General features: G+C 39.1%; 1 protein-coding gene across 27 annotated transcripts in view; it reads right to left on the bottom strand.

Annotated features, from left to right (window-relative positions):
• Positions 1–27168, bottom strand: part of FHIT (fragile histidine triad diadenosine triphosphatase) — a 1506756-nt gene that overhangs the window by 791840 nt on the left and 687748 nt on the right. For all 27 annotated transcript variants that reach the window (XM_063722037.1, XM_063722040.1, XM_063722039.1 and 24 more), the window contains one exon: positions 3374–3493. In XM_063722037.1, coding sequence (XP_063578107.1) covers positions 3374–3476 — 103 coding nt within the window. In that variant the 5' untranslated portion in view covers positions 3477–3493. The remainder of the gene's footprint in view (positions 1–3373; positions 3494–27168) is intronic.

The raw sequence follows: 27168 nt of genomic DNA, 5'->3' as shown, positions 1-27168 counted from the left end.
CAAAGGATGAAGGCGAAGCTGGGAAAACCTAGCTTGGACATGATATTGAAACATCTGGAAAAAAGTGGTGACAAGACTTGGCCTTGTGCATGGGAATTGGGAAGAGGTGGGATTTCAGCACATCCTGTCTCCCTATTCTGTTAACGGGAACAATGCATATACTCCTGATGTTTCCAGTTTCACTTTAGATTCAGTGAACACAGTACATTTGGATGCTAAGAAAAAAGAGATGTGAAAGAGCAGGTCCTGTCCATAGGAAGGAATGACTCAGTGCAGAGAGAAATAGGGATGCACATACTTTGGATATGAGGCGGACTGGGCTGTGTGTTTGGTCTTGGTACCTGGAACAGAGTATGAGCTCAGTAATAAAGTACTGAATGAATAAACATGAGAATAAGGAAGTGAGTGTCACAAACAAAGAGGACAGACTTTTGTTTTGGTTTTTTTTCCCTAGGAGGGTGGGACAGTTATCAAAGCACTTCAGATGAAATGAAAAGGATGGGCAAAATCTCCAGTTGAGGTGAGAGGCAGGAGAAAGTATGGTAAAGGGATAGTACAACACATATTCAGGAAACAGCCGGAAAGAGGGGAGACTGAGCCAGTACAATGAAGGTCCTTAAAAACTATTCTAAGGAATTTGGACTTCATCCTCAAAAAACAGACATTCATTATTGGTTTATTAACAAGGGAAGAGAAGAATGATATGGTCAGGGCTGTGGTTCAGGTAAAGTTATAGGCTGCATTGGAAAAGCGCAGAGGCAGGGAGACGGCATAAATCTAGATGAACCACACCTAAGGGCTAGACTAGGGCAGGCAGGATAGAATACTAGAGGAAGATAAAAGCCCACTCTAGACATCTCACTGTTTATTTATGAAATGTTAGTGGACAGAGCTATCCACATCTTCCATTCACAAGTCTCAGGACAAAAGACTAGAGCTTTCTGCAAGCAAATGAGTACCTCATTAAGATGCGTCTCCCAGTTGTAACATGGCAGAGTTTATAAAGGTAAAGTAAAATAAAAAGTTACAAAATCATCACATAAAAAGCATTGTCTGAATACGTTGTCTACTGGCCCTGAGACTGTTTTAAATACTGCAGATGTTAATTAGCCTTACAGAGTATACTGATTTTAAAAATGCTCTGGTTCTCACTGTTCTTATAATCAGAAAGGGTTGGATCCTTCTTGCTACCTTCCAAACAAACTGAAGTGTGCTAATTTTAATAAAATATTCTCCAAGCCCTTGGTATTTACTCAAATATACAGTAACTGAACAGGGTTCATTTCCCAAATGGCGACACCAGTGCCATCCAGAAAGAAACTAGTTGTCATTCACTATTTGCTCACTATTCACTACAGATACCTTTCCTAGACATAGACATTTCTACTTTTCTTGAGTTCAAACTCAGGTATGCCCTGGTTTTATACATCACTTTTTCTGAGTTTGTTAAAAAGTCTGAAAAATCAAATTACTCTCAAGATACGAGTAAAAAAACTACAAAGCAGAGTTCATTCCATTATTAACCATTTTAAAAAGTGGCCAACGTGGTGAAACTCCGTCTCTATTAAAAATACAAAAATTAGCTCAGTGTGGTAGTGCCTGCCTGTGATCCCAGCTACTTAGGAGGCTGTGGCACAAGAGTCGCTTGAACCCAGGAGGCAGAGATTGTACTGAGCCAAGATTGCGCCACTGCAACCTAGCCTGGGCTACAGAGTGAGACTCTGCCTCAAAAGGAAAAAAAAAAAAAAAAAAAAAAAAAAAAGTGGTACATCTCTGTGACCTCTCATTTTCATAGGAATGAGAGTGAATTTAGACAAACAGATCTTGTCTAAATTCACATTTTCATCCCAGGTCCCTTTATTTCTTTTCTAAAAGTCAGTTAAAGCTGGCACCTAGAGAGAGATGGCATTTAAACCATATTCATTTAACACCTGAATTTACAGACATTTTGCTTTAAAAAACCCCAAAAGAAAAAGCCCACCACAAACTTACAGCAAAATAAAATGTTACTTCAAGAAATTCAGGTCTTTTAAAAGATTTCAATACACAATTGGCATTAAAATTAAAAATTGTTTTGTTTTCTAGGGCCTTTCTAAATCATTCTAGTGTTTTTTTAATAAACAGAAGAAAATAGTTTTCTAATATTATTTAGACTCATTTTATACATTTAAAAGAAAAGTTTAAAATATTAAGAAAAACTTACATATTTACTAGATTATTGCTTATTAGTTTTCTAAATTAATACAATTTATTTGACTAGAATTTGGACTCCAGAAATTTGGGAGTCTATAATACAATCACAATTATCTTTTGGTACATGTTTTTCTTATTTGTATTTTTTTTTCAGCATACAATAGTTACATGGCTAGAAAGGAAGCTTGTTCATAAAGTTCTCGAGCACTTTCCACATTTTCACTGGAAAAAAAATGTAGCTTACTCTGAAAAACCTCTTGGCATATTTGTACATTCAGAATTACTAAGAAATTCATTTCAAAGCAAAATCATGTCTCAGCGGGGAAAATACTTATTATCTGAAAATATCAAATTTTATTCTGTTGCCTTCTGCATGGTAAACTAAGTTAAGGAGGAAAGAGAAAAACATCCTGAAGAGTCCGTACAAAATTCACACGCACACAATCAGGGGTGATACTTTCAACAACATAAAAACAACTCCCCAAGCATTTCACCAATACTTGTTATTCCCACTGCAAAAGAATAAAGCTCCTACTGAAGTCTATAGGAGCAAAGACTACAACTCAGCGGTCAGAGGGAAATAAAACAACTCCACAAATGACACTGGTCAATGATCTACAAGCTGGTATTTTTCCCAAGAGAAAATGCTATTTCAGGTCCTAATAAAAACTGTAAGTATATCTATAATATAAATTTAATTAAAACGCATAACTTGAATGGTCTCCAAGAGGTAGAGCAACAAAGTCAGTCTCAAATCCTTACATCTCTTACTTCCACATCACAAAGGCACCACCCAATCTACTATTAAAATTCACAACAGATAAGCTGAAAACCAAGTGCCCGTGATATTCACTGGGCTCATTTTAGAAGCACCTATTTATTTACTCAGCTATAGTAGTGAAAAGGTCAAGCAAAAATTCACCTCCAAAGCCACGGTTGCTAAGCAACTCTCTTCAGAAGTTCTGCAACACTGATCAAGCATATTACTGGTGCCACCAACTGGATTCAGAATAAATGTGAGTAACATCTTACCTGGTGTCTCCAAAGTGGGAGGGAGATGGATTCTTTATTTACCTTTTTGGACAGACTGGAGGCCAATCTTGTATTTATATTCATTTGGCTGGTTAGGCTCGGAAGACTTTTATTTTCCCTCTCCAAAAAAAAAAAAAAAAAAGGATACGTCCTGGTACCACAGGTCTCCTATTCACAAGAGCGAAGGACAGTTCTGTTTTGAGAAACACCACAGAGGGCTTGATGAGATGTTGGCCAAATCTGAACGACATGTCCTCACAGTTGAAGTCTAAAAGAAAAGACAATGGATAGTTATAAAATTCAAATAAGAAACTCAGTTCATATACCACCTTAAAGAAAGCAAATGCTATTACTACAGATTCTTAGTTGCAGAGAGGATGCCATTGAAATTGTTCCTCATTGAATGTTCCCAACATGCATTCTGGGCAAGTCTTTCTAAAATACTCCACTCTCCCTACCAGTGTTTCCTTGATTAGAGTTAGCAATTTTCAAGCATAAGCTTGCACGTGGACAATACAACAGCTTTTCCCCTTCACTCCCTCTGCACTTCACGGTGCCACCTTAACTCAAATCCACAAGGCCCTATTTGTCAGGTACTTATTTTTACCCATCTATTTTGTCATGTCTGCTAAGCTGAAAATTTTCATTAAGTATTAACTATAAACCTTCTAATTCTTAAATGCTTCTCTCAAATGGGTTTGTGTTCTATAATAGCAATTTAGAGCAAGTACAAACACCGTCTGACCTTGCCTACAATTACAAAAACATGAGCACTTCCAGACAACTATTCCAGTAAAATCTCCAAAATAAAGGAGAAAAAAAATTTTAAAAAGAAGGAAGGAGCAAAACGGAGTTCAAAACTAGAACAATTCCTGGTTGTAATAGGGCCACAAAGCAGCAACGTACCTGAAATGTTCTGCGTCTTCCTTTTGAGGGAAAGCCATGGGGAGCCGGGGGCAGGAAAGGGAGGCTGAAGGGAATTTGGCACATGGCACAGCTGAGAAAAGCCAAATCCATCTAGCACCAAGGAATGACTTTTCAATCAGGTGGATGCCAATACATGACAAAGTTACTTTGTGAATGGCTAAGACACACTTTGTGAATGACTAAGAAACACCATCCCTAGAAAACTACTTCATTTTTCTAATTCGGGAACAGCCTAATATGAAACTGATGAACATGGATCAATCTACAGAAAAACAGAGAAAGGATTATAAAAAGGATGAAATTAGAAAATAGTTGGCTATTTGTGATACTGTGAAATATGCACTGGGCTTTCAACCCCATTTCCTGGCACGCAACTCTTAAAATCCTTAGAAACTCCAAAGTGATGTCTTTTTGTATGCTAATGATTGACTGGTGTCTAGCAGCCTCTAAGAGTCTAGGTAGCTTCAGGATGGGCTTGATCACAAGAAGACAAAGCATTCTTATACACCAATAACAGACAACAGACAGCAAAATCATGAGTAAACTCCCATTCACAATTGCTTCAAAGAGAATAAAATACCTAGGAATCTAACTTATAAGGGATGTGAAGGACCTCTTCAAGGAGAACTACAAACCACTGCTCAACGAAATAAAAGAGCACACAAACAAATGGAAGAACATTCCATGCTCATGGATAGGAAGAATCAATATTGTGAAAATGGCCATACTGCCCAAGGTAATTTATAGATTCAACGCCATCCCCAATAAGCTAACAATGACTTTCTTCACAGAACTGGAAAAAAACTACTTTAAAGTTCATATGGAACCAAAAAGGAACCTGCATTGCCAAGTCAATCCTAAGCCAAAAGAACAAAGCTGGAGGCATCATGCTACCTGACTTCAAACTACACTACAACTCTACAGTAACCAAAACAGCATGGTACTGGTACCAAAACAGAGATATAGACCAATGGAACAGAACAGAGCCCTCAGAAATAATGCCACACATCTACAAATATCTGATCTTTGACAAACCTGACAAAAACAAGAAATGGAGAAAGGATTCCTTATTTAACAAATGTTGCTGGGAAAACTGGCTAGCCATATGTAGAAAGCTGAAACTGGATCCCTTCCTTACACCTTATACAAAAATTAATTCAAGATGGATTAAAGACTTATATGTTAGACCTAAAACCATAAAAACCCTAGAAGAAAACCTAGGCAATACCATTCAGCACATAGGCATGGGCAAGGACCTCATGTCTAAAACACCAAAAGCAATGGCAACAAAAGCCAAAATTGACAAATGGGATCTAATTAAACTAAAGAGCTTCTGCACAGCAAAAGAAACTACCATCAGAGTGAACAGGCAACCTACAGAATGGGAGAAAACTTTTGCAATCTACTCATCTGACAAAGGGCTAATATCCAGAATCTACAAAGAACTCAAACAAATTTACAAGAAAAAAACAAACAACCCCATCAAAAAGTGGACAAAGGATATGAACAGACAATTCTCAAAAGAAGACATTTATGTAGCCAACAGACACATGAAAAAATGCTCATCATCACTGGCCATCAGAGAAAATGCAAATCAAAACCACAATGAGATACAATCTCACACCAGTTAGAATGGCGATCATTCAAAAGTCAGGAAACAACAGGTGCTAGAGAGGATGTGGAGAAATAGGAACACTCTTACACTGTTGGTGGGACTCTAAACTAGTTCAACCATTGTGGAAGTCAGTGTGGCAATTCCTCAGGGATCTAGAACTAGAAATACCATTTGACCCAGCCATCCCATTACTGGGTATATACCCAAAGGATTATAAATCATGCTGCTATAAAGACACATGCACACGTATGTTTATTGCGGCACTACTCACAATAGGAAAGACTTGGAACAAACCCAAATGTCCACAAATGATAGAGTGGATTAAGAAATGTGGCACATATACATGGAATACTATGCAGCCATAAAAAAGATGAGTTCATGTCCTTTGTAGGGACATGGATGAAGCTGGAAACCATCATTCTCAGCAAACTATCGCAAGGACAAAAAACCAAACACTGCATGTTCTCACTCACAGGTGGGAATTGAACAATGAGAACACTTGGACACAGGGTGGGGAGCATCACATACCGGGGCCTGTTGTGGGGTGGGGGGAGGGGGGAGGGATAGCATTAGGAAATATACCTAATGTAAATGACGAGTTAATGGGTACAGCACACCAACATGGCACATGTATACATATGTAACAAAACTGCATGTTGTGCACATGTACCCTAGAACTTAAAATATAATAAAATATATATATATAAATAAAATAAAATAAATTTAATTAAAAAAAAAAGGAAGGACCAAAGCAGGATTATAGGGCTGGAACTTTCAGCCCCACTCCTCAATCTCCCAGGAGGAGAGAGGGGCTGAAGGTGAAGTTGATCACCAATGGTCAACAGTTTAATCAGTCATGTTTACATAATGAAGCCTCTGTAAAAACCCAGAAGAACAGGTTTAGGGAGCTTCTGGATAGCTGAACACGCAGAGGTTCCTGGAGGATGGCTTGCCCTGGGAGAACATGGAAGTTCCATGCTCTTTCCCCTATACCTCACCTTATGCATCTTTTCATCAGTATCCTTTGTAATATTTGTGGTGATAAACTGGTAAACTTAAGTATTTCCCTGAATTCTTTGAGTTGCTCAAGCAAATTGACTGAACTCAAAGAAGGGACCATAGGGTCCCTGATTTATAGTCAGTCAGTTGGAAGTTCCAGAGGCCCAGACTTGCAACTGGTGTCTGAAAGTCAGGGGCCAGTCTCATGGCACTGAGCCCTCAACCTGTGGAACCTGAGGCTATCTCCAGGTACATAACAATCAAATTCTTCTGAAATTAATCAAAGGACATCCAGCTGGTGTCCGCTGCTTGGTGTGTTGGGGGAAAAAAAACCCACACATTTGGTCACAGTAGTAGTCTTTGTTGATTGTTGTTGTTGGTGTGAAAGCAGAAGAACAACATGTTGAGTGTATATTGTTCCTTATTTTGTATAGCATGTGAATAATGTATGATTGTTTAATGATTCTAATATTCTCAATGACACACAAGACAGAGAGCTGTGCAAATGTCATTTACTATGGACGCACCCACATAGCCAGAACTGTACACATTTTTGGTACTAAAGAAATAAGATGGGAAGTTTTGCCCCAGTGGTACGAGATAATGGTTTTTAGAACATTTACAACCAGCTCATTAAAAACCCAACAGTTCTCAAGGTGAGGTCCCTCCACAATAGCATCAGCATCACTTGGGAACTTATTAGAAATGCGAATTTTGAGGCCCCACCCCAGACCTACTGAACCAGAAACTCTGGGACAAGGGCCCAGCAAACACGGCTTCCATAGCTGTCCAGGTGATTCAGAACCACTCACCAAACCCAACTATCCTCCCAATCCTTGGGCCTTTCCCTACAGAATTCCTGCCAAATGGCTGCCTAGCATATGCTTGAATATGTCCAGCGATGGGAAGTCCATTACACATTCCTCCTGAGACAGTCAACTCTACAAATAACATAGTTGCTCTTTATACCAAGTCTATCTGTTTTTCACGACTTTATTCCTTGGGATCATACAAAACAAGTATCATGCAAGTGGCAGTGCTTCAGATATTTGGAGTTAGCTATTTTTCATTTTTTTCTTGTTTTTCAAGAATAAAGATGGCAAATCACATCCACCATTCTACAAACAGCATTGATTCAAGTGACCTGTGATTATTTCCCTCCCCAGAATCTACTTCCTTACAGTCTTAGCCATACCACTTTGATTTTTTGCTTTTAGTAACACCCCACCATATTCTACATGTGGGGCTATTGCTACTACCTGGTTCTAGGGATGGGCAAGTGACCCAGGCACCCATAGTCCTTTGACATATGATTGGTTCGGGAGTGGACACAGGACACAAAATGAGTCAATCAAAGGCAAGGACATCCTTCAGAGTAATACTGCTATTAGTAACAAGGCCACTTTCTTTCAACTGAGTTGCCAAACTGGTAGAATATGAACCTGAAACAGCTATGAGTTTTCCTAAAAAAAGAGCTGGCTTGATATGAGAGCCAACACTGAGGCAAAGACAGTGAAGACACAGAGACCCATACCTGATGACACTGTCTGAGCACCTGGATCTAACATTGCCAGAAGAAATCAGTCCCAGAAGTTTGTTTCTCCCTCAGGATAATGGAACAGAATTGACTTCGCACAGGCTCTACTTGATGAGCTACTATTATCAAGAGCCCATGAAAGGCTCTTCTTTTTCTTTTCACTTTTCTAATCATTTTCCTTTTTGTCCTCTGTGTTCAGTCCCATTCCCTCCCTTCCCACCACAGAAATTCACTTTTTCATAATTAATGTATTATTCAGAATCCTCTTTACATGTTTGTGTACATACATTTTTGTCAAAAATACACAGGGCCCTTATACATGGTTTTTAAATTTGTATATAAATTGTAGGTTTTAAATCCCATTCTTCTGTATTCTCTCAACATTGTTTTAGAAACTCATCCATGTTGGTATAAACAATTCCTTCACTGCATTCCACTGTAGTATTCCTTGCCCATTCCTCTAGTGCTGTAGAGCTAGCTTGATTACAACCTTTTACCACAAGTTACAATGTGACTACCGTTCTTACACGTTTCCCTGGATTCCTATCGCAGCATCCCATTGTTGGGATTCAGGTCAGATTTTCTAAAATATATGCACCAGCTTGCATGCCCAGCAGCAATATACGAGGATTTCTATTTTCCTACATCCTTACCAGCATTTGATAGTACCTCCTGCTTTCCAAGTTTTTAATTATTGAACGGTAAAATGACGTCTCTTCCTTTTAATTTCATTTGTCTCTAATAGTGATGTGTGTGTATATGCATGTTTCTCTTCTTATGAATTGCCAATTCATATACTTTGTCCTCTTTTATATTGCTCTCCTCCCTTCAATTTTCTAATTTTGTAGAGCCCCTTGTATATTCTAAATATTGATCATGGTCTATTAAACACAATAATTATATTTTCACCATCTGTTAATTTCTCTATTGTTCCCTCCATTGAACAGAAATCATTCATTTTGATGTATTCCAAGTCCATCAATTTTCTTTTTATAGTTTGTGATCTGCAAATCTCTCCGAACAAATCCCTCTCTACTATAAGGCTGCAAATATGTATATTCCTATATTTTCTTCTATCAACTTTATATTTTCATCCTTAACATTTAGGTATTTATTCCACTTGGAACTTTGTTTATAGTATGAAATACAGAAACTGCTTCATTTTTCTTTTTGTGAGCCAATTTTCCTAGTACCAATTCCTGGGAATGATTACAGTAAGTTCCCATATATACACAGGAATAAGTCTAGACTCCTTTCTATTCTGCTTCAGAGCCAGATGCTGTAGAACAGAGGTCGCACATTTTTGCACATTTTTTTTTTTTTTCTGTAAAGGACCAGACACAGCAGGCCACACAGTGTCTGTTGCAATTACTCAACTTTGTCATGGCAGCTTGAAAGCAGTATGAGTAGGCGTGGCTGTGCCCCAGTAAAACTTTATTTGAAAAAACAGGCAGCAGCCCAGATTTGGTTTATAGGGGGAGTTTGCCAGATCCTGCTGTATATTGTTAATGTCTAAAGAAAAATAGAGCTCCTCTTTCTGTATTTATTATCCCATATAAATTTTAGCCTCCACTCTGCCCCTTTCAAAAAAAAATTCTTAGATGTTGATTAGACTGAATTTAAATTGTAAAACGGGTGAGGGGAATGTGACATCTTCACAATATTCAATGAAGCCATTTATGAATGCTGCATTTATGCTCTTTAATACCATAATAAAACTCTTGTAATAGAGTTTTAAATTTCCCTTATATGTTTTATGCATTCTATCTTAGATTTATTCCTAGATAGCTTTTAGTTTATGTCACTATTATAAATGGTATCTTATTATTGTCATAGTTTATAATTAGTTACTCCCAATACAGCAGAAAGCATTGATTTTTCTATGTTCTTATAGCTGGCAATCTAGCTGAACTCTTGCATTGCTTCTAATGGTTTCTGCTGATTCTCTTTTTTGTTGTTGTTTTGTTTTGTTTTTAGACAGAGTTTCGCTCCGTCGCCCAGGCTGGAGTGCAGCAGCGCAATCTCGGCTCACTGCAAGCTCCGCTTCCTAGGTTCAAGGGATTCTTCTGCCTCAGTCTCCAGAGTAGCTGGGACTACAAGCGCCCGCACCACGCCCGGCTAATTTTTTTTTTTTTTTTTTTTTTTTTTTTGTATTTTTAGTAGAGACGAGGTTTCACCGTGTTAGCCAGGATAGTCTTGATCTCCTGACCTCATGATCTGCCTGTCTTGGCTTCCCAAAGTGCTGGGATTACAGGCGTGAGCCACTGCACCCGGCCTTCTCTTTGTTTTTATATATATGATTTCACTTAGAAATGACAATCATATCTTTCATTGCAATTTTCCTACTTTCGTGTTTCTTTGTTGTACCGCATTGGTCAAGTATCTGGTAACGTGTTAAGAAGCAGAAGTAACACAGACATCCTTGTCTTGTCCCTGACCTTAAGAGGGCTGAGTTTAAATTTGTTTTTTGTATTACGAATGATGTCTACTCTAGGTTTTTAATAGGAAGCCTTTAATCAAGCTAAAAATATCCCTTCTATTTCAAGTTTTCTAAGGGTTGATACTTTTTTTAAAAAATTGGTTTTATGAAATGCTTTTCCTATATCACTGATGACACAATTGCTTGTTCCATGCCATTAATGTGGTAAACTACATTAGCAAATTTTAAAATAATAATTCACTATTTTTTCCGTATTATGATTAATTCAACTCAGTCACAAGGTATTATTTTTTAATATACTGCTAGATTTGAATTCTTAGCCCTTTGAATGTCATAAGTGAAGTTGGCCAATAATTTCTCAACCTAATTTTTTTTTTTTTTTTTTTTTTTTGGAGACAGAGTCTCAGTCTGTTTTCCAGGCTGGACACAGTGGCACGATCTGGGCTCACTGCAACCTCCACCTCCCCAGTTCAAGCGATTCTCCTGCCTCAGCCTCCCAATTATCTGGGATTACAGGCACCCACCACCACACTCAGCTAAGTTTTGTATTTTTAGTAGAGACAGTGTTTTACCACATTGGCCAGGCTGGTCTCGAACTCCTAACCTCAAGTAATCCACCTGCCTCAGCCTCCCAAAGTGCTGGGATTACAAGCATGAGCCACTGTGCCCAGCCAACTTATCTAGTTTTTGTTATCAAGATCAAACATAATAGCTTGGTTTTTCTTTTTTGTTCCAAAGAGAGTTTATTAAACAAGCATTTTCTGTTTCATGAGTGTTAAACAAAACTCTTTTGTCAAACTGTGTCCTTTTTCCTGTGCCAGAAAGGACTAAGTTTTGATAATCATTACAATTTATTGTTTTCTGATTTACTTAAGATTTTTTTTTCTTGTATCAATTTCTTAGCCATGTATCCTTTTCACATAATACTGGTAAAAACCTATATTCTTTTTAGTGGATTTAAAAATATCATCTGTAATTATCTCTTTTACCTATTTTGTATTGTGTTTATCATGGTACATGGAGATGTTTTTTCTTCATCTGTTGTTCAAAAGTAAGATCTATCCTATTAAGTTTTTCAAATAATGAACTTCTGGTTCTTTGGCTTTTATGAATTATTTTTACTTTATTACCGCATTTGTATTTCTTTTCTCTGATTTGTTTTCCTTTATTGTTTCTTTGGATTTACTATGTTGCAGTTCTTCTAGTTACTTGAGTCAAACCTTGGGCTTATAGGATTCCAGACTTAGTGTTTTTCTCTTGGGTAACAAAAGCTATATATTGCCTTGAAAGTATTCCATTAGCTCTATCTCTCACCTACTGTGCTTTTATTATCACTCAGCTCTAAAACTTTGCCATTCTTGTTATTATTTCCTATTTAACCTGAGGGTTATTTCATAGTATGTCTTTTCATATCCAGATATATAGGATGTTTTTGCTATCTTTTTGTTAATAGTGTCTGATTTTATAGCACTGTTGTTAGAGAACCTCTATGCTGTTGATTTTTTAGAATTTGAAGCTTCCTGACTCATTGAAAGTTGAAGCTTGTGTCTAATCCACATGCCCTCTGAAATAAAGTATGCTCTGCTTTTGTTGAATAAGTTCTATATACATGAGAGATCAAATTGTTATCCAAATCTCTCTTTGTCTCATTGCTTCATTGGTTTCTGAGAGGACTGTGTTAAATTTATAACTATATTTGCTAAATCAATGTCTAACGCCATAAATTATTGTTTTCTGTACCTCAAAGCTACATTATTACATGTGGATATGTTCCTGCTCATTTCACTCCCTTGGTCTTCTTGTACCTTTTTCTTCTTTGTATTTGACAAGTATAAATTTTTCCATCACCTTACATTAGCCTGTGTTCTCTTGAATTTTTTTAATAAAATACTATAGCGTCTTGTTTTCTAACCATTAAAGAATCTGCTGGATAAGTTTAACCACTACACTTTTACACTAATTATTCTTTGAGCTTTTTTCAGACATTTTATTTTATCTTTTTGTTTCACTTCACTTGTTCTCCTGTCTACCTTCCACGAGTTAAGTCTGGTTTTTCTTTCCCCATGAGTATGAAAATTACACATTCTACTTTTATTTCAATAGTGGTTACTCGTATTCTTATCCTATCCATACTAATGCTCAGTATTTAAAAGCAGATCAATATCTTTATCCTTAGTATATTCTTACCTCCTTTCATCTCTTCCAGATATCATACCCCATCTTCCTCATGTCCTAACTTTTATGTTGAATCGATATTATTATAATTTCAGATCATGATTTATATGCTTTTTTACCCAACATCCCTCTCTCCCCACTTACTCTAGTGATTGTATTTTCATTTATCTTGTTTACAAAGATGTAAGGACATTCCCTTCTCACCAGGTAGCTGTGGGCTCCAGCACCACCTGCTTCTTTTGAATCTTACTTTCCCTTTCTGGCCTTTAGTCCTCCCTTTTCCACAAAGCTCGGCTACATTTTTGAGTGGATAAAGAGTCTCAGCTCCACCACCCTCTTCCTGATCTTCCAGGATTCACTGAACCTTCTAATCCTCAGATACCTCATTTGAAAATAATAGATAATAAAGTATGGAAAGCATGTCTCCTTGTCTGCCACATGATGTAGGTACCCTGAAATACTAATAGTTCTCTCTCTTTCCCTACCCAAATCTAAGTCTACCTCTTTTTTAATTGTGGTAAAATTCTCCCCATACATGCTGCTAGTACACATATTTCTTCAAGTTTTAATTCCAATGAAGAAGAAAAATATTCTAGGAACTCTAAAAGGGACAAAAGCATGAAAAAGATTAAGAGTCAATAGAGTTTGATGGGAAAATTTGTGTATCTCCAGGATCTGAAACTGTCTGCAAGACTGAGATAAATATTAAATACTTTCCTCTCACATGAAAATGGCAGAAAGCAATTTTATTTTCAGCTAAAGTAAAATTGCTGAATCTTTCTACCAAACATAAAGACTAGATGTACCAATATTCTGTGGAATTTTCAGGGGAAAATCATCTTAAGGGAACAGTTTCTTAGCAAATATGAAGATGGTGGCTTCTGTAAGCCAGAGAAACAAATACTGGGCTAGGAACCTCAGTCCAAGGTTTAGACCCTTAGACCTGTTAGTGAGCATTAGCTAAGAAGGAAATACAAGGAACTTGGTTTACTCTAGAAATGGCAATTGAACCCTACTCTCTTTATAAACAAACAGAAGTAGATACATAAATGAAAACCAAGGTCTCACATTTCTAGCCAATTACTTTTTTCTTTATATTTTTGGTGATAACTTCTTTTATTTGGGACTAAAAATATATGATTTCAACATTCTTAAATGAGTCTCCATTTCCCACTTTTCAGCCATAAAAGGTAGCCTCTTGCTACCTCTCTCTTGGGACGTATTTGTATCCTCTCTTCCTCCTATAAACTACCTTTACATCTCTATCTCCTATAATTCTCACCAGCTGGTAGCATAACACTTTTAGAGCTTTATCTTTAAAATTTAATAAATAGAAAAGAAACAATGAAAAGATCTCTGCTATCCTTTTTTGTGTGACTCAGTAGATGTGTTCAGTCATTTTTTTGACAGGGCTAGATAGGCAACCTAACTTGTAGTAGAATAAGGTTCAATGACACAAAAGCAAATGCAGGCCCAAAAATGCAAAATCTCCAAGCTGTGAACAGGAGCTGACAATAGCTCACTTCAGGGTAGGGCAGATTCTTTTTCCCGATTTGCTTTCAAATGTTATGTTAACATGCAACTAAAATAACTGCCAAATACTTCGAATCTTGCTCCAAAAAAATTCTAGAGGTTTCTAGCAGAAAAGAACCTAAGAGATCATGTATGTCTAGCCCTCTCATTTTAGAGCTATGAAGAAAGTCCAACAAGTTAAGTGGCTTATTCAAACTTGTTCTTAAACTTAGCGGGTGTCATGATTAACACTGAGTGTCAACTTGATTGGATTGAAGGATACAAAGTATTAATCCTGGGTGTGTCTGTGTGGGTGTTGCCAAAAGAGATTAATATTTGAGTCAGGGGAGAGGGGAGAGGGGAGAGGGGAGAGGGGAGAGGGGAGGAGAGAGAAAGAAAGAGAGAGAGAGAGAGAGAGAGAGATCTTCAGTTTGGGGACTTAGACTGACTCTCCTTGCTCCTCATCTTGCAGACAGTCTATTGTGGGACCTTGGGATCGTGTAAGTTAATACTTAATAAACTCCCCTTTATATGTATCTCTCTCCTATTAGTTCTGTCCCTCTTAGAGAACCCTAATACAGTGGGTATCCTGGCTCTTTATAGAGGATATTATTCAAGGATTTCTTAAACTTGGGAATATAAGACTTCAGGGCCCTGATTTGGGAACTACTGAATTAATAATAACTCTGTCACTTTAGGCAATCCCTTTGCACTAAAGCCACATAGCTGTACTCTGTTATCAGATGGCAAGCAGCCGATTTAGAATATAAGCCTATATCTGTCATTTTCATATTATTTAATCAAATAGAGAACAATAAATATAAACTTTTTGAGAGTATAAGGGCCCTTCAAAACCCACTGGCTGAAGTTTAAGAAACTCAGGCCTTCAGCAAATGCACCTAAGAAACCAAGCTCATGAAGATGTGAAATTCTAATCAACAGATTACCTGAAAACCTTTCCATCCCATTTCATGAATTCTCTCTTTTCTATAGCAAATGATGTTTTTGGAAGAAAAAGAGTGCATATTTCCCTTGCCTGCCTACTCAAAATGTGGTACTCTGAGTAGCAACAACAGCATGACTTGAGAGTTGTAAGAAATGTAGATTCCCAGGCCCCAGCCTAGACGTAATGCATCAACCTGTATTTTAACAAGATCCCCAGCTAGACTGTTTGCACATTAACGTTTGAAAAGCACATCTCAGAGCACCAGTTTTAAAACTAGGTCTATTAAGATCATCTTGAGAACTTTCTCAAAAAACAAATTCCTACACTTCATCATACCCTGACTCCAATAATCTCTGCAACAATGTAGCTAACACATCACTGGGATTTGACAAACATGGCTTCCGATTGTATCTTCTTTCCAATTCATTTTATGAACTCAGGCAAGTTCCTTAGCCTCTTTAAATTTGAGAAATGTGGATGACAACAGTACCTTCTTTCTTCTCAAGGACACACATAAAGCACTTAAATATTTGATAAATGCTAGTCACAATATTGGTGTATTTTGCCTTGACAAAAAGTAATGCCTAATTTTATTCAATAAACAATTGTTAATTGTCAACTAATACATAAGCTAATATTGTTAAGTTGCTTGGTATAATGCTTATCACAAAAATGGTATGTAATGGTTACATAAATACAAATAAAATCATGTATTTGGCACCGTACTGCCATTAGGTGACTACTATCTCTCCATATTAGAGGTAGAGCAGTGTCAAAAACTACCATCTGATTAAATAATAGAAATAATAGCTAAGTACTTACTCAGTACTTTCATCTTTCTAAGCAATTTATATGATATGTTACTTAATCCTGACAACCCTATGAGGAAGGTCCTTCATACATCAACATATCAACATTTATGCATCTCTTTGATTACTTCTCATGTATTAATTCCTAGATTTGAGAATCACTGTGTTCAAAGTATATTGAATCATTAAGGCTACGGGTATGAACTACTAAATATCTCTCAAGAAATGTAGCCAATAGTTTATATCCAACGGTTGTATAGAAAGAAGTCCCATTTCCCTCAAAACTTTGTTAATGCCAGGCATTCTCTAATTCTCCAAATCACTAATAAAAATTTGTCATTATTTAGGAATACAATATAAAGGGAAATAACTTCTTCTAAATGTCCTAGATAAAACAATCTACCAGGAAAATTAATGTCTCCTAGGCAACCAGGAAGTCAGACACAATGAAAAAGAAACACTGTTCTCTTGGTTAAAAGAATAAAACTGTGTTTCCTTTTAAGTAGAAAAATAAAGTTGTTATTTCATTATGGCCAGGAATATTAAGGTTCATTGTAAAAAATGTGCTATTTTTATACTCTGGCATTACTCAGTGAATGGAAAGAATCTAGACCAACCCTAGAAGGCACAAATGTCTTTGGGGATATCAGAAAAACCGTTAACTCCAGACACTTCTACCAACTGGAGAGTAGGTTTCTATTTCAATTCACTTAAACACTGGGGGCTCAAATGTTAACCAAGAATGTAAATGAGCTTATTAAAAGCTGCTGGCTAATGGATCCCAAGACGAACCTTAAGAGGAACAATGACCTGTCATCTAACTGAGGAACACCACAATCTGAGCTGGCCCTGCTCTCAAACATACTTTATTGATGACTTGGAAAACAAGGCACATAAATGAATGGTTGGAGACATATATTGAAGTTTATATGATTTATAAAACATTCTAATCTACAGGCGTATGTCAAAATTCCACAGGAGACAGTAGAAGAGGATCCTACAAGAAGATAACAAAGTCAACAAAGAGAAACAGAAGACAACTTGAAGTGTCCCAGAATTTAAGCAAACGAGTACCTGTAACATTTTTATACAAAGAGACTTTTTTAGTGAAGTATATTAAGTCATCAACTTATGTCACTAAAAAAATTTTCAATTGTTTACAAGTCAAAGAAATTCCAAAACCTCAGCTATTTATACACAGAAAACACCTAGGTATTTCAAAATGCCAACTGCCTTTTCAAGATCTCACTTCATCAGTTACCTCTTCTCTGTTCTGTCATTTTTTTTTGTAAACCTACTTGTTTTACATATTTAATCTCATTCTCACCAGTTTCTTCCCTTTCTCCTAAAAAGATGTTCAGGGATTACATATACTTAATAACCTTTCCTCATCAAACTCTAATCAACTATTCATTTAATAAATATGTATTATATACTTGCCATATTCCAAATACTATTCTACTGGTAAATATGACAGACAAGCCCTCTGCTCTCATGTAGTATTCTAGGCACAGGGTGAGGATTGCAAGCAGTAGAGACTACAAGCAAGTCAACAAGGAAAAATATTCTGATTGTGACTTGAAGGAAATGATCAAGATGCAAGAACAGGAAGGGACTTGGAGGAGGCAGAAGTGGCTGCCTAAGTGTCAAAGGAAAGGGGAACCTCATGTTTGATCTGCGACTTGAATGATAAGAAGTCCACTGTATGTGACTATATGGGGATAAAATGTTCCAGGTGGAGGAAACAGCAATTGCCAAGGCAAGAATGATCTCAAGATCTTAGAGGAATGGAAAGAAGAGTGTAGGGTGGAGCTTAACAGCAGGCAGCAAGGCAGAGGTGAGGAGATGGGTTTGAAAGATGAGCAGGGATCAGATCATACAAGGTCTTGTGTGGTGTTTCACTTAATGAGAAACTCGTGATGACAAAGATTCAAGCTCCAGAGTGTTCAGGGTCTAAATTTGACTTTAAAAAAAAGATTTTACTATTGTATATTAAAAATCATCTCAGGACGCCAGGTGTGGTGGCTTATGCCTCTCATTTGGGAGGCTAAAGCAGAAGGATCCCTTAAGAACAGGACTTCGAGACCAGCCTGGGAAATACAGTGAGAAAGAGAGAAAGAGAGAGAGAGAGAGAGAGAGAGAGGAAAGGTGGGGGGGGAGTGGAGGTGGAGGAGGGGGGAGTGGAGGCAGAGGAGGGGGGAGTGGAGGCAGAGGAGGGGGGAGTGGAGGTGGAGGAGGGGGGAGTGGAGGGGGAGTGGAGGCAGAGGAGGGGGGAGTGGAGGGGGAGTGGAGGCAGAGGAGAGGGGAGTGGAGGGGGAGGGGGAGGAGGGGAAGGGAGGGAGAGGGGAGGAGGGGAGGGGAGGGGAGGGGGAGGGCAGGAGGAGGGGAGGGGAGGGGAGGGGAGGGGGAGGAGGGGAGGGGAGGGGAGGAGGGGAGGGGAGGGGAGGGGAGGAGGGGAGGGGGGAGGGAAGGGGAGGAGGGGAGGGGGGAGGGAAGGGGAGGAGGAGGGGAGGAGGGGAGGAGGGGAGGGGAGGGGAGGAGGGGAGGGGGGAGGGAAGGGGAGGAGGGGAGGGGGGAGGGAAGGGGAGGAGGAGGGGAGGAGGGGAGGAGGGGAGGGGGGAGGGGAGGGGAGGGGGAGGGGGAGGGCAGGGGGGAGGGGGGAGGGGAGGAGGGGAGGGGAGAGGAGGGGAGAGGAGAGGGGACAGGAGGGGAGAGGAGAGGGGACAGGAGGGGAGAGGAGAGGGGACAGGAGGGGAGAGGAGGGGAGGAGGGGAGGGGAGGGGGAGGGGAGGAGGGGAAGGGAGGGGAGGAGGGGAAGGGAGGAGAGGAGGGGAAGGGAGGAGAGGAGGGGAGGGGAGAGGAGAGGAGGGGAGAGGAGAGGAGGGGAGAGGAGAGGAGAGGAGGGGAGGGGAGAGGGGAGGGGAGAGGGGAGGGGAGAGGAGAGAGGAGAGGAGAAGGGAGGGGAGGGGAAAGGAGAGGAGACAGAAGGGGAAAGGAGAGGAGACAGAAGAGGAGAGGAGAGGAGAGAGGAGAGAGGAGAAGAGACAGGAGAGAGGAGAGGAGAGGAGACAGGAGAGAGGAGAGGAGAGGAGACAGGAGAGAGGAGAGAGAGGAAAGGAGAGGAAGAAATTAGCTGGGTGTGGTGGTGTGCACTTATAGTCCCAGCTACTCCAGAGGCCGTGGCAGGAAATGCCTGAGCCTGGGAAGTTGATGCTGCAGTGAGCTGTGATCATGCCCCTGCACTCTAGCCTGGGTGACATAGTGAGATCCTGTCTATAAAAATAAACCTCAGGAGCTTAAAAAAATGCACATGCCCCATTCCCAGATTATTTTTCTGTTAAGACTTTTGAAAAGTGACGTACAATTCATATACCATAAAATTCACCCTTCTAAAGTGTACAATTTGATGGTTTTCAGTATGTGCGCAAAATTGTACAATTATCATAACTATCTAATTCAGAACATTTTTACCCTCAAAAGAAAAACCATTTCCTTTAGCAGTCATTTCACATTTTCCTCTAGCCCACAGCCCCTGGCAACTATTATTCTACTTTCTGCTTCTGTGGATTTGCCTATTCTGGACATTCTATAGAAATGGAGTCACACGATATGTAGCCTTTTATGTCTAGCTTATTTCACTTAGCATGTGTTCAAGATTCATCCACATTTTACCATGTATTCATCCTTTATTTCTTTTAAAGGCTGAATAATACCCCATTGTATGTATACACCACATGTTTTTCTCCATTCATCAGTTGATGGACATTTGTTACTACATTTTTTGACATTTGTGAATAGTGTTGTGAATATTCAGGTGCAAGTTTTGTGTGGACTTATGTTTTCAATTATTGAATGTACACCTAAGAGTGAAACTGCTGGATCATGTGGGAACTCTGTATTTAACTTTTTGAGGAACTGCCAAGCTGTTTTCCTTAGTGGCTGTACCATTTTACATTACCACCACCAATGAAAGAGGGTTCCAGTCCTCCACATCCTCACCAACACCCCACTCCCAGATATTTTAAATTAATTGGTCTGGCTGAGACCTAGATATCAGGCTTTTTTGGTTTTTATTTTGAAAGTTTCTATGGTGATTCTATTCCTAACGTATAGTGAAGGCCAAGAAGCCCTTACTCCTGCCTATTCACTGCCAACTTGGTATTTATACCTACTCCCTCTTCCTGATAAGTATTCATACCTACTCCCTCTTCTGCTCCAGAGCTCTTTAGACATGTTACTTGGTGCCACCAGCACTCTCAATGACATCTGCTTTGTAGCTGACTCATCCAGTAAGAGAAGGAAAGACAAATAAGGAAGATATAGTCTTATACTTTTAACAGTCTCATTTATTTCTGAGTGGGGCCAGTGTCTGTGCGAAATCTTCATGGTTATCCGCATGTCTGGATGGGTTTTCTCCAGGCACTCTGGTTTCCTCCCTCATCCCAAAGCTGCATGTTAGATTAAGACGCACATCTACGTGGTCCCCGTCTGAGTGAGAAGGTATGTGGAGTGTGTCCTGAGAGGGAATGGCACCCTGTCCAGGATGGGTTCCTGCCTTGGGTCCTGAGCTGCCAAGACAGGCTCTGGCCACCTGACACCCTGTACTGCAATGAATGGGTAAATAATTATCTTGCTCTTATTAATCTTTCCTATACATATGTAGACATCATCTTTATTTCTATATTTAATATTAACAATATTTTGGTTTTTATTTAGAAGTTTGGTGATGTTTTTGTGAGGAGAAATATGCCACAGGAATTTTTTTTTAATCAGTTAGCCTATGGTCAAATTTGTTTCATTATACATTGTTTTGTTTAAAGTTGTAGTTTCTAAGAACCTACCTATGACTCAAGTGAGGACTTGTGTTTTTACATAATGTGAATCACCAACCCCCTTCTTCCACTGATGGATCTGATGGAGACCTTTCATGCAAAAAGAGTTCACCGGTTTAAAAAAAAAAATATATATATATATATATATATAGAGAGAGAGAGAGAGAGAGGCTCCTGAAGTTCTTCTCATCTAGTCAAGAAAGATACAGGGTGTAAATGGATACTTCTATGTTTTATGCTTCAACCTGACCTTGAGTATTAAACATGGTATCATATTTACAAAAATGTATAAAATTTAAAACTACTTTTGTCACTTTATAAAATGTTTCTTCCAAACCAAACACAGGTGATGAAGATCTAAAACACCAGCATCAAGGCCTAGAGCTTTGTGTTTGTACAAAATATCAGGGAAAAGCCAAGCGCAGTGGCTCACACCTGTAATCCCAGCACTTTATAGGAGGCCTAGGCGGGCAGATCACTTGAGGTCAGGAGTTTGAGACCAGCCTGGCCAACATTGCGAAACCCTGTCTCTACTGAAAATACAGAAAATTAGCTGAGCATGGTGGTGGGCACCTGTAATCCCAGCTACGTGGGAGGCTGAGGCAGGAGAATTGCTTGAACCCAGGGGGCAGAGGTTGCAGTGAGCCCAGATTGTGCTGCGCCACTGCACTCCAGCCTGGGAAACAAAGCAAGACTTCATCTCAAAAAAAGAAAAAAAAATGTATCAGGGAAAGACAGAAACCTGAATAAAAAAGAAACAGATTTCTACACTGAAGGACAAAATATGGCATGACTTCTCAGTCTGATGGAGGCTGAGATTCGTTTTTTTCATTCTGAGATTCATCCTAATGGTTTAAAAAAAAAAAAAAAGAACAAACAAAACGAAACCCAAATCATGTTTTTCATGTGGACTGTAATGGCGGAGAGGAACTTACATGTTTAAATACAAAAGCAATACTTAAGGAAGAGAATTAGAAGTTGAAAATCACCTTACTGTTACGTATCTTTCTGGAGTAATCAAAATTTCTACTATATTATAGTCTCTATACCATCAAAAAAGATCCACAGATATTCATCTCCATGGACTGTATGAAGACACTGTGGACATATTGGGACATCAACTCAGAAATGATGTCAAAAGCTTGTATGGTAAATCTAAATCAACTGTGATCTTTCAGAAGCAGGAGCTTCCAAAGGGGTTCCTGTAGCATCCCTTTATCAGAGCAAGGTCAGTCAGAAGTTAAGAAACATTGGGTCTTTTACTTTAACACTTCTGACATATTATTTTAAAAATAAATACCAAAAGAAATACCAAAGGAAAAACTACACAAATTATATTTTGAACATTTACACTGAACAAATTAAAGTTCCCCACACAAGTGAATACAAGATAACAATTACTATTCTGCATATGAGAGAAATTATTCCACCATTTTTTGACTCCTGAATTGTTGGCAGTATTCATGGCAAAGCAATGCTGCTCATAGGTTTTTGCTAAAATGAAGTATAAGGCTAATTACAGTGTCAATTATAGCTATGTGTCATTTGTACTCTATAGACTTACTCCTATTTTAACTGTTCTACCATATTCTTCCAATATCTAACAGTGTTATTCACAAGATAACTACATGACTGATACATTTTTCACATAACAGTGTATTACAGGCGGTACAACCTTGTAAGAGAACAAGTTTAGAAGTATATAATGCACATTTTCCTTCAATCCTGTTTATTAGCATATGGAAAACACATTTGAAGATAACCAGATATAAATTCAAGGCCTTGAATCCAAAGCCATCCCAAACTACTGATTCCCTGTGTTCTTCCAGGCCCTCCGAAGATGTCGGTTAAAAGAAATCATAAAAAGTCAAACTATAGCCTCTGTGTTATGTCCCCACTAAAGCCAGTATGGCCAGACTTTACTGTAGCTGAGAGGTTCTTGCTCATGGAGTCTCAAAATAGAGCTTCCCAACTTCAGCAGAGGTGGCTATTATACCACATTAAATAAAAGATGAATTTAAATTAATCAAGTCTTGACTCTTCTTCCACCATCATGGGTTTTACAGAACAGCATTATCCAGGGCTCCATTCAGGATAATTTTGCTTTTTCATTGCTTGACAAATGCTTTCCCATTTCCCTGCACCCTAGACAAATTGGTATTTCTCAGCAGCTCTTAGAATGACAATGGCAGTTTTCTCTTCATCGTTTTTTCATTTCTTCATCCTCTCGCCATGACAGGCACTCATCAGGGGATCTCCAGTCCTACCCATCTCATTACCTCTTCATTCTATTTGTCACCATTTGGAATTTCAGAACTCTTAATTATTAGCTTACTGTTACCAACAGTAATGAGGCTCTGGCTGCCTACTGGGGAACATCATCGAACACTAATGAGCTAGCAGACTGAGACCCGCACCTGAATCCCATCACGTGGTTCCATTGTTCAGGCCAGGTGGGACATTTCTGTCTGCGGGCAAGCTTTCTGCAGGAGAGCTGGAGTTTGCAGGGTGGCTGTTATGCATTCACTTTGGTCTTATGATTCACACTGACTCAAAACAGCTTTCCTGTGTGGTCATGCTCATTTACATACTGGCTATTGCCTTCCTTATAATAACACTTAATGTTTATTTCTGCCTTGTGCTCCTTTTCACTTGTACAAAGGGCTTCCTGGAGCTAAGAGTTCTCAAAGGAAACACTAATTGGTCATTTTCTTATAGCTACTTTTGATCTCCTCCTGACCTGGAATGAACAGTGAGTCTCTCACAGCCATCTGGGTGATCCGTCTGTATATAGACCTTCCTTGACACTCCCGCGGTAGTCAGCATACTGCCTCAACACAAAAGAGGCTAGACAAATGTTAAGTGACATCTATAAAGTTTTCTGAGCACCAAAGATAGACCCAGATGCAGAGGAGACAGAAAGGTAAAGGATTAAGAAGGAGCTGGTCCCTCTGAAACTATGACAAACATGTCTTTATATAGTTAACGAGGGAAGATGCAACTGACCCAAAATCCATCTCTTCCTTGACTTCATATCCTTTCACAGCAACAAGAGCCTTGCACCAATGAGGACAAATTAGCATTGGTTGAATACTTCTAAATGCCCAGCCTACATTAGGCACTTGACCTGCACTTGCTCATTTAAACCACAATAGCCTGTACAGTAGACATGAAGGAAAACAAAACCCACAAAAGTCAAGCAACTTGATCAAGGTCACACATTAGTGAAAACCCCAAAGCTCTTCTCAGTACAAGTGGTCACCCAACACTGCTCAGAAAAGAATGAGGCAAAATGAGGGCCTAGGGTGGGTTTTGGAATAGCAACACTCTGAAGTTAATAGAGGCTGGTGGCAGAGAAGAGGAGCAGTGGCATCACGTAGCTGTGTAACTCTGCCTTTGTCCCCTGTAGCTGCTGCCTTCTATCCAAGGTGATCACCGTGTTGAACACTGTCTAGGAAGTACTGTGCTCAGGGCAAAGGATGCTCTCTTTTTTCACATTTTTATACAGCTAAGAGAAGTCATTTCTGAAAACAGGACTTGGAGGTCAACGTTTACATATGATGCCACCAAGGACATCTCCTGATGATACCCATGAAGGAGAGACTGTTCATTAGACAACTTGTGCAGTAACATTTAAAACTGGCAGTTGTTAACCATACTAATAAGAGCTAATATTCCTGTAGCCCTTGCTATATACCAGACATTGTGCTATAAATGCTTTATGTAAATATCTCCCTTACTCCTCTCCAAAGCCTTCTGAGGTATTTTTATCATCCTAATTTTACAAAAGAAAACACTAAGAGTTTAAGTCCCTTGCCCAAGTACACATGGAAGTAAGTGATGGAGCCAAGATTTCTACCCAGGTATGTGACACTGATCTCCTCCCCACCTCCAACAGTGCTAAGAAAGATCTTCTGCCCACATTGCATTATGTGCTGTACTTTTTTCATGTAAATGATCACTCCAAATGTCTACCTCCTGGTGGGTGAGCGGAGGAGGTGACAGGAAGAACAAAAAAAAAAATAGATATGATGTCAAGAAAGGAATTAATTTTCAAGTGCACAATCACTGCTGCCCACGGAGTCTGTCTGTTTGGTTTTCCATAGGTATAAAGAGATTACTCAGAGTCCATAAGGTGGCCATGCCAGGTCTCTTGGGGTCAAGCAGACAGGCCAAGGGTGTACCCAGGCTCTCCTTAGCCTCTTATGCTTGCTTGGTTCACCCATGACATCAGAGAAACAAAGTTGGGAGCAATGTTACTTCAAGCATACGCCAGTTACTAAGGGTAATTTATGGCAACTCCCACTGCCATGTGGGCTGAGAAGCACAACATAATAATTAAAAGACTGATAAGCAATCACTAATGAAATGTATAGGTATTGTTGAAAAATGCATTTTGAGTCCAAGTAAAACAATGATGTGTGTTCTCCCAGTGCAGAATCTCTGAGCTCTGTAATCTTAAAGGCTTTTGCTTTTAAAATACTATTTCAAATGCCAGCTATTAGTAACCCATACATTTGCACCCTGGTTTCATTGCAAAAATGAGGAAGGACCATTGCTTTCCAAAAAAGGCAACAAATAGAATTTTTAAAAAAACGTTTCTCTTGGAAAATTTTGATCTGTTTCAAGCAATCTTGTTTACAAGACCCCTACTGTAAGAGTCCTGCCGGGACAGAGTTGTGCTGGCATCACTTGACACCTACCTTTGTAGTCTCTGCCTTTGTGTGTCGCAAAGCCTGTTAGAAACAGCTCATGGAAGTGGGGCTCAGAAGACAGAGGTGTGCGCTAGACCCTGCCCTAGCTTTGTTCTCTAACAGGGAAGCACAATGTCAACCACTCTCTAGTCGTCTCCCTGACCCATGTCCCTGACTGGCACACACACAGGGCCACATGAAATCATTCCATGGCTCAGGCCAGGGTTTCAAGCATAAATTACCCTTAGTAACAGCACATGCCTGAAGTAGGGTTGCTCCCAACTTAAATATTTCTCTGATGTCATGGGTGAACCAAGTCAAGCAGATGAGGCAGAGTCATGTAGAGAGCTCAGGAGAGTTTGAGTATGCCATTGGCCTGTCCACTTGACCCCTGAGACTAATGATTCAGCATGGTCTTTGGAGTTCTAGGATGGCATTATTTACTTCTCCTCTTGCACAGTCCAGAAAGAACATTTTTCCCCCACTAAATGCAGATTCCCAAGAGCTCTGACCTCCAGTCAAAAAAGTAAAAGTTGCTTGGTAAGCTCACTGCCTGGGGTCTTCTATACCAGGAAGGGCCCAGGCCTAGCACTCATGTTGTGGCTTCCTCTTCCTGCACTCTAGGCAGATGTCACTAATTGACTATGACATGTTCTCCTGCAGGGCAATAACAGAATCTTTTAGATACCATTACCAATCAATCAGAGTTGCTGCATAACATGGAAAACCTATTGCTCATTTCACTTTTAGGCTTTAGACTAATGACCCAGGGAAACTTTTCCTGGCAGCCCTGGAAATGGTTCCATCCATTTCAAGCTAAGGATGTGATAATACGTGTATCTTCCAGAATCTTGACTCTTTCAATTAGGAGCATGAATAACAAACATCTAGCATTGAAATAACATGTTCTATGGTAATCCTCTGACTAATCACCTTGTTAATAAATATCTAAAGACTGCATTTTTCTTTGAGCTTGCAACTTCCATGGGAACATTCTGATTGTGATATAATTTTTAAATTAGTGGGTTTATTCATAGTTTTGTGTTAGTAAATGTCAAGCTTCTTACTAATTAGCAAATTCTGTAAATCCACAGCAGTATTAATTTTCAACTGTATGGGGAATTAATATAAGAAAAAATAAATAAGGAGACAATTAAAATTTCCCTAGAGGCACTCATTTCTATAAAATTCACACAAAGCAAGAAAACATTAACCCATTTTGAGGGTGCATTTAGAAAAGATTACAAAAGATGTGTGTCAGAGAACAAGTGAAGCCTGCATTTACTGTGCTGCGCACTCTCAGTTACAGCTAAATTCCCTATTGATATTTTCTCAAGTTACTGCTGCTGAGATGTCCCCTCTTGCCTTGATGCACTTTTCCAGCACTTTCTCATTTAATAAGGTTTTTATTATTTCTTTATTGATGTTTCCACTCAAATTGCTGGTGTGCTCTCTTT

Source organism: Pongo abelii, chromosome 2, assembly GCF_028885655.2.
Source record: "Pongo abelii isolate AG06213 chromosome 2, NHGRI_mPonAbe1-v2.0_pri, whole genome shotgun sequence".
NCBI lineage: Eukaryota > Metazoa > Chordata > Mammalia > Primates > Hominidae > Pongo > Pongo abelii.
Note: the sequence above shows the minus strand (reverse complement) of the source record. Positions and strands in the feature narration are given on the sequence as shown.